This window comes from Sinocyclocheilus rhinocerous, unplaced genomic scaffold (genome assembly GCF_001515625.1).
Source record: "Sinocyclocheilus rhinocerous isolate Xijiao unplaced genomic scaffold, SAMN03320098_v1.1 scaffold1265, whole genome shotgun sequence".
Lineage (NCBI taxonomy): Eukaryota > Metazoa > Chordata > Actinopteri > Cypriniformes > Cyprinidae > Sinocyclocheilus > Sinocyclocheilus rhinocerous.
The window spans coordinates 605,626-614,822 of NW_015657967.1; the positions used below are offsets into that span (position 1 = coordinate 605,626).

Here is a 9,197-nt window from a genome sequence, read left to right on the forward strand (position 1 = left end):
GAGCGCACAGAACAGTATCCGCGTGCAAAAATGTGCTCTCGCGAGAACGGCACTGAGTAGTGCTCGCTCAACCATCTCTATGCCCTCTCAACTGCTCAACTCCTGCTCGCTCATCAAGTTGACTTTTGAGACTGTGGAGGTGGGGATCAAATGTCAGATGTCTCCGCTCCTGTGATTGGTCATTTTCAACACATTACCGCTTGTTAAGTCGTGACCTTAGGAATAGTTTTTTTATTTTTTTTATTCAATAATTAGTCATGTATAAACAACCAGTATTGGGAGTAACGCATTACAAAAGTAATAATATTACAGTAGTATATTACGTTTTGCTGTAACGCAGTAATATAACGCATTACTAATCAAATTTGGGTAATATTATTACTCGTTACAATCTCAGTAACGCAAGTTACAACAACATATTACTAACATCGCAAAACAGCACCAGAGAAAAAAATCTGCGGGTAAAATAGTGTCTATCTTCTGTTACTGGAATTAGATGGTTGAGATGACTGCAGAGACGGATTCTACATTTGTGAGATGGACACACTCCTGTTATTTTCAGTTCATCGGAGAAAAGGATAAATTCATATCACACATTTAAGCCGATCTTTCAAAAACATAATAAGTTTTGGGATACATTTTTTTTTCGGTAGTATTACAGCACATCCCCGATGAAGCTTCCCCGATCATTGCCACAGACAGTAAACATAAACCTCCACTCCTTGGTCAGCTCTTACCCTGTTTTAAAAATTTATTTTTCGATTAATCGTTTTTTTAAATGACGTCGATTTGATATCGATTCTCAAAAGCCGCGAATCGATCTTTTCCGGGATTTATTTCAGCACACATTTAAAACAAGATCTGATTAACGTGAATCTTATCATTAGTCTTCTCCACTAGATCTCACCCTTATTTATACCTTGCGCGATGTTAATTTGAGGGTGGAGGGAGACAACCTTCGCTCCAGCCCTTGCTGCAGAAAGAAAAGCACGACCGGAATCGGGCATCTCCGGGGGTCTTCTCGGCGAGAAGAACACCACTCGACAAACAGGTTCCACTTCAAGGCGTAAGCGTGCTCGTAGACGGTGCTCTTGCCGAAGTGATAGTGTTCACTACCTCCTGGGGAGCCGAGAACTGCTGGGCAAAGCTCTCCACTGCGTCACCGAAGAGGCCGGTCTGGGACACAGGGGAATTGAAGAACCGAACCTTGTCGGTGTCCCTCATGTCTGCCAGACACAGCCAATTTTTTAATTTTAACAGTAAACCTCTGTTGTGCAGCACTTTGTTTGCCAAAAAATAAAAGGGTTTAATTTTCATTTGATTAGGATAAATTAAATTAATGTTTTATGCCTTCATCTGATTACCAGAAAAATTAAAATACCAAAATACCATTTTATAGGGCCCTATTATGGTTTAAAAAAGGACGCTATACAAAAAAAAGAATGGGTTTAAAACACAGGCATGCGGTTCTTAATTTATTTTTATTAATTCACCATTTGTAAACTGATGTTTACTGTTAATTTTTTAGAAATATCAATAGCATTTGTATTAAAACTATATTCACTGAATGTAATCAAAAAATCGAGAATCGAATCGAATCGAGAGCTTGCGAATCGAAATCGAATCGAATTGGGACATCTGAATCGATACCCAGCCGTAGACATGGGGGCAGAAAATGTGTATATTTATACCTGTCATGTCACGCATTCGTTTGTTATTTTTTAGCACCATCTTGTGGCAGTTTGGTGTAACAACAAAGAACATTAATAATTGTTAGCTATTTTCTTAGTGGTTGATTTAGACCATGTGACTCTTGGGTTAGATTTTAACCAGGAAATAATCGCAGTGTTCCAGATTTTCTCCATGCGGTTGTCCAAGAAGTTCTTTACTCTATTTCCTTTGCGTTTTGTGCCTTGGAAAGGCTTTGCCTGTAAGTCTATTACTTTTCTTCAGTGTTTATAAGAATGTATATACACATATACATGTGAAATTCATAAGTTAGAGTTTAAAACTATTACTCTTCAGTGATAACAATATTAAGCAGAGCATGAATGTAGCCCTTTGTTATGTTTGTTCAGATGACGTAAATTAATTTGCATTTATTTCTGAACTCTCTGCAACAAGACGTTTGTAATCTTTATATGTTTCAGTTTTACAAAAAAGAAAAGAATAAGAAATGGAAGAGGAAAGAACCTAACAGTAAAACTTTCAACTTTACTCCTGCATCTGCCCCTTTTCTGACTTCTGACTGTTAGCTATCTGTCAGTGTTGCGTAGATGGAACACGCATCTAGGACAGAATAGGAATACTGTCTCTTTGAATTTAAATCTATATTTATTCACACCGGCTCTTGAAAACCTCTATGCGAACACACTTGCCCGAAAAAGTGCGGGGGACGAGTTTACGTGATATTAAAAGTGGGGGGGACACGTCCCCCACGTCCCCCACGTAATCTACGCCCCTGATTTACATAGCATCCTATGACCCCTTTAATAATTTTCACAGAATAAGAGGGATCATGAAAATTCCATGTTATTTTTTATTTAGTACTGTCGTGAATAAGCTATTTCACATAATGGATGTTTATATACTCCACAAGACAAAATAATAAATTAATTTATAAAAATGACCCCATTCAAAAGTTTACATATGTATGTCGCTTATAAACCACGATTGTCACGTATTTTCCTTTTCTGAAGTTGACAACCCATAGTTGTAAGAAATGTTTTTGTAACCTTTAAATAACATTCTAATTGCAAGAAAACTGGACATTTCAAAACAATGTTCCCACAACTTTTTTTATAACCTAAATTTGTTACCTGGGTTATTACATATTGTTTGCAGGCTTTTCATGTTGTCTTTAGGGATGTTTTTGGATGCAGATGAAGCCTCATCTTATTTTCTCTGTTCTTGTGATTGACTCGTATTAATATCAGAGTGTGTTTGGTTTGAGACGAGGTGACATGTTGACCTGAGAAACTGGTTTGTGTTTGATTTAAACCTGTTGTCATATGCTAAGCATTGATCTATTATTGAAATTTTCCATAACAATATGTCCTTCCCATCTGGCCACTGCTAATTTAACTGTAGCTAATCTTCTGTAGTGCCATGTGATTTACTAGAGAGCTCACTAATATACCAGAGTACTGTCCCATTTACTGTAGAGCTGCTTAATATGCCATGAAGAGCTGCAGTTCACTTCAGAGAGGACTTCATCGAGCCCAAGGGAATACACACACATGCTCAAAAACTCACACGCTCACACACACACGGTTGCAAAATATGAGTTGCAAATATTAAAAATATTGAATTATATATACAGTATATACAGTGGGTACGGAAAGTATTCAGACCCCCTTAAATATTTATATATGTGTAAAAAAAAATAGTGAAAAACTATTACAATTTCAATTAACAGTTTTCTATGTGAATATATTTTAAAATCAGCATCATTACTCCAGTCTTCAATGTCACATGATCCTCCAGAAATCATTCTAATATTCTGATTTGCTCCCTAAAAACTGTTTTCAATAATAAAAAAAATAATAATTGAGCACCAATAATAATTGAGCAGAAAATCAGCATATAAGAATGCTTTCTGAAGGATCATTTAACACTGAAAACTGGAGTAATGATGCTGAAAATTCAACTTTGATCACAGAAATAAATTACGTTTTACAATAATATAAAGCAGATATTTAAAATGATAATAATATTTCACAATTTTACTGGTATTTTTATCAAATAAATGCAGCCTAGGTGAAGAGAAGAGGCTTTTGAACAGTAGTGTATATTTTAATCTGGCAGAGTTTCAGGAAAAACATTGAAGCTCCTCCCTAAACATAAACCTTAAATATGACAGAAATGGCCTTATAGGAGAGTTTGAAGCATTTACTCTTATCTGACGAATGTCTTTCATGACGAGAGTAATTGTTCTTCAACAGGAAGCTGAACTGCAGCCGTCTTCCTGTTGATTGATGGCACCGAAGCGCTCTTAGCTCTCGTCACTCACTAACACGGCAGCACAGATTATGATGCATTCTGAGTTTCTCCAGTCCACAGTTTATCTGATGCTCTGTCATTTGTTTATTTCGTATTCACGCTTTAACACAGGATGAAAAGTCTGTCGGCCTCTTTATTTCACACAAAATGAATGAAGATGCTAGTCACACGCAATTTACCATCAACAATACAGATTAACAGCTGAGCTATGAAGGTGTAGATTATGTTCAGAATAAAGTACTAGTGTATACACTGACTTTTTCGCATATGTTAAGCAAGTATTCATTAATGTTTATTTAAAAGCATCATGTTTGTGTTTTTTCACAGATGTCCCGTCGCACCCGTACTCTGTTCGGCTGACCGCTGTCTCCCAACGTCTCGCCACCGTCACCTTCATGAAGCCCGACTCTCACGGCGGCGTCCCCATCAGCTATTACATCATCAACTATAAAGACACAAGCTCACAGGACTGGAGGACAGTGAGATCACATGGAGTTCAGAGTGAGTGTCATATGAGCCATTGATTAGAGTTTGTCACAAGACTTAACAGAATCTCCATTTATAGTGTTTTTTTGTTTGTTTTTTGTTTTTTACAATTGCTAGGACACATGTCAATATTTATGTTGCGTTTTCCAAAATCTTCACACAGTGAGCCCAACAGCAGTCTATGTGGGCTAAACTGTAGATCATTTATTATTGCTTTGGCACCCAATGCATTCAATGACTACATCTTTCAAATTACATGAATTATTTTCTCACTCAGACACAAACACCACCAAAACTCTACATGCCTACAAGCCAGTTTGCACAGGTGTACATACTCTTCACAAAACAGTGAAACCTAAGTCCAAAAGCTAACATAATACAAAAATGAATAAGACCACAATTTGCTACATTTCTACAGTAAGAACTTATTGAAATATATTCTGTACCTAAAAAATGAAACACTATCAAAACATTTAGATTTAGCTGAACAACTACACAGGTGTTAGTCTTTCAATTACATTACCATCTCTACAAAAAGAGACAAATTAGGATTTATTTATTTATTTATTTTTACTGTAATGTTAACATGGACTGTGTAATATACAGGTGAATCTCAATAAATTAGAATGTCGTGGAAAGTTCATTTATTTCAGTAATTCAACTCAAATTGTGAAACTCGTGTATTAAATAAATTCAATGCACACAGACTGCAGTAGTTTAAGTCTTTGGTTCTTTTAATTGTGATGATTTTGGCTCACATTTAACAAAAACCCACCAATTCACTATCTCAACAAAATAGAATACTTCATAAGACCAATAAAAAAAAAAAATTAGTGAATTGTTGGCCTTCTGGAAAGCATGTTCATTTACTGTACATGTACTCAATACATGGTAGGGGCTCCTTTTGCTTTAATTACCGCCTCAATTCGGCGTGGCATGGAGGTGATCAGTTTGTGGCACTGCTGAAGTGGTATGGAAGCCCAGGTTTCTTTAACAGTGGCCTTCAGCTCATCTGCATTGTTTGGTCTCTTGTTTCTCATTTTCCTCTTGACAATACCCCATAGATTATCTATGGGGTTCAGGTCTGGTGAGTTTGCTGGCCAGTCAAGCACACCAAAACCATGGTCATTTAACCAACTTTTGGTGCTTTTGGCAGTGTGGGCAGGTGCCAAATCCTGCTGGAAAATGAAATCAGCATCTTCAAAAAGCTGGTCAGCAGAAAGAAGCATGAAGTGCTCCAAAATTTCTTGGTAAACAGGTGCAGTGACGTTGGTTTTCAAAAAACACAATGGACCAACACCAGCAGATGACATTGCACCCCAAATCATCACAGACTGTGGAAACTTAACACTGGACTTCAAACAACTTGGGCTATGAGCTTCTCCACCCTTCCTCCAGACTCTAGGACCTTGGTTTCCAAATGAAATACAAAACTTGCTCTCATCTGAAAAGAGGACTTTGGACCATTTTTTTTATTGGTCTTATGGAGTATTCTAATTTGTTGAGATAGTGAGTTGGTGGGTTTTTGTTAAATGTGAGCCAAAATCATCACAATTAAAAGAACCAAAGACTTAAACTACTTCAGTCTGTGTGCATTGAATTTATTTAATACACGAGTTTCACAATTTGAGTTGAATTACTGAAATAAATGAACTTTTCTACGACATTCTAATTTATTGAGATGCACCTGTATATTGCAGTGAATTATAAGCAGCAGATACTGTCATTCTTGTTTTGTAATGAGATTTTAGAAAAGAAAACTTTGTATAATGCTACCTGTTGATAGTGTTTTTAGGTCATTGTTGGTTGGGTCATAACCTGTGCTAGTGCTTTTGGAAGAATGGCTTGATTTGAGACTTGTATGAAGTGTTTTGGTAGTTTTACACCATTAAAGTTATATAAAATATAAAGCTATGAGACTTTGCCCTCAGCCAAAACTATTTGCTTTTGAACAAATACTAGATTAATGTGACCAAAGACTCACACCCAGCATTTACTGTAAATATGATTCTTGCTTTCATTTAGAAATTGTTAAAGCAATTACTTTCTATGTGTAATTACTAAAGTAAAGCAATTACTAATCTATGTGACTCAGATTAGCATTTAGGACAGAAGAAGCAGCTCAAACATATTTGTTTATTAAACAGATCTCATTTGAGATGTTTCTATCCTCAGAGCAAAACTGCAAAGCTTTGCAACAGAACATTTAAGCAAAGGAAATGCATGCTTACCACCCTATATTTTTCCTAAAATCCAGCAAGATCAAGATGTGTCAACAGTCATTTCCATTAGATGTGGTGCAGCTAAACAGATTTGCACTTGCTGAAGCAGCAGCGATAATGACTTCAAGCTGTTTGTTCACTAAACTGCTTTACTTGCAGACAAGACTTTTCTGTGCATTAAGCCTTTAAATAATGTTTATTGTGGAAAGTGTGATGTAAAACGCTAATAACAAATAGAAACCCTCAAGTGAGTGTAGTTATATTGCTCAACTCCGCGTCTCAGTCCCACGCTGTCATGAATCCGGTCCATGAACTTCCGTCTGCTTACCATCAGAGGTCACCCTTTCCATTACATTGACTCTCGCACTACACAAACTGTTGCATATCATCCCGGACTACATATCCCATCATTCATTGCACTGATTGCACACAGCACTGATTGCACACAGCTGTTATCACTCACACATCCCCTATTTAACTCTCACTCTGATCCCATTCCACTGCCGAGTATTGTATGCGCTTATCGCAAGCAGTGATAGCTACTTTACAGAGCCCTCGTTAGTTTACCCTGCCTTAGCCTAGTCTTGCCTTGTCTGTTTTCTCGGTTTCTGATCTTTGCCTGTTTTCCTGGATTTATCCCTTTAGTCTTGCCCTTTTGATTCTGTTCGCCGTTCGTTGACCTTCGCTAGCCCTAGGATTATTCTTGTGTCTTGTCCTCCATATTCCTGTTTGCCGTTGTCTGACCCATGCCTATGTTTCTGACCTCTCTGCTTTAATAAAGCTTGCACATGGATCCGCATGTCTCATGTCTTGTCAGCCCCGTAACACACGCAGAGCTTCATGCATCACAGAAATGGAAAGCAATGAACGTTTAAAGTTCAAGGTCTCAAACTCTAATTTAGAGTACTTCAATTACATCCACATACTCTTTGTGGATTTTTCATTAAGAACTCAATGTTCTTTGACTAAGTACAATAAGCACGCTCATTGAGCCGGCTCATTTGTATTATTGCTTTCTCATGTAAATGAATGAATACAATCATTGGCCAAGGTCTCAGATTTGATAAAGTCGTACTTTAATGTAAAATACATATCCAGTGTTAGATATATTGACTGATAAGTATATAAAAAGAATAATTTTAGAATTAGTACAGCCTCTTGATGAGGATTTAGCATTAAAAACCTAATATGTTAAACTGGACAAATCAGCAAGACATCCAGATTTGCTAGTGTTATTTTAGTTTTATTTATGTACAGTTAAAGTGTTTAATATTTTGAGTTAAAGCTTTCACTTTTATTTTTTTGTTTATTATTATTTAAGCTTCAATTCTGGTAATTTTGTTATGTACTTTTGTAGTTTTTATTAGCTGTTGTATTATAGATATTTCTATTTAGCTTTCATTTGATTTTATTTAAGTTTTAATTTTAGTAATTCAGTTTAAACATTTCATTTCAGTTTTTCATCTTGTATTTATGTTTAATTTTATTACAGCTTAATGATCATGCATGAGTTATGTGTGATAATGGTATGTGTGTTTGTCATTTGCATTATGTTTTTGTAAATATTTATATTAACTTTAATTTTATTTCAGTTTTACTTTTAGTAATTGTAGTACTTCAGTTTAAACATATCAGTTAACTTATTTTCATTTATGCTGTTCATCTAATTGTAAGGCATTTGTGAACATCACACAAATGAACGAGGGAATCTCCGCATTCCACCTGGAAACTAACATCTCTTCTCAACCATCTGAGAGCCGTAAAGCTGAATCACGGTCAGCCAGGCGCCAATTGTCTCAAATGAGTTCCTGTCCAGCTCTGCTTATCTGTACAAGAAACACCAGGAGAGAGTGATTTACCAAACCACCTCCGGTGTCGACAAGCACTAGGACAGCAAGAACTGACCCCCCCCCAAATCTGGATTCATTTAAGCAACAGAACGTCAGTAGGTTTCGTGACTGGCTTCAGCATTAAAAAAACATCTAATGGACCACGGAACAAAGAACCTGGTATCTGGAAAGATTCCAATGACAGACACTCCTGGACCTCATGACCGTTTAACACATAAATTGATAATCCCGTCAACAAAAGAGACAATTTTAGAGCTCCCTGTCCAGCAGAAGGATGGCAGATCCACACTCGCTTGACATGGGCATGACCTCAGGACACCTCCCCTTTCCCCCCTGCATTCCAAAAAAGGGGACACGAGCTTACACAGACAATTCATAAGAACAATCATTTGAAAGTATCGGAGCAATAGATTCACAAATAATATGGTGTATGTCTTATATATATATGCTTGATGTGTTCATGTAATCGGTGCAACGTTAATCAGTGTTTATTACCCTTTTTAGGAAATGAGGTTATTAAAATGTGTGTAATATGTGAAGTTTAATCTTGACCGAATAGGCACGACAAATGCAGAATGATGAAATGAAGTAAACTTTATTTGTATGTACAATATTTGCATTTAAGAGACTTTATAGA

At 36.5% G+C, this 9,197-nt stretch overlaps 1 protein-coding gene across 3 annotated transcripts in view; it reads left to right on the forward strand.

Moving 5' to 3' along the window:
* The window catches only part of LOC107721821 (neural cell adhesion molecule 2-like), a 407,305-nt gene that overhangs the window by 367,332 nt on the left and 30,776 nt on the right, over positions 1 to 9,197 (forward strand). For all 3 annotated transcript variants that reach the window (XM_016529987.1, XM_016529989.1, XM_016529988.1), the window contains exon 12: positions 4,330 to 4,503. In XM_016529987.1, the coding sequence (XP_016385473.1) occupies positions 4,330 to 4,503 (174 nt within the window). The remainder of the gene's footprint in view (positions 1 to 4,329; positions 4,504 to 9,197) is intronic.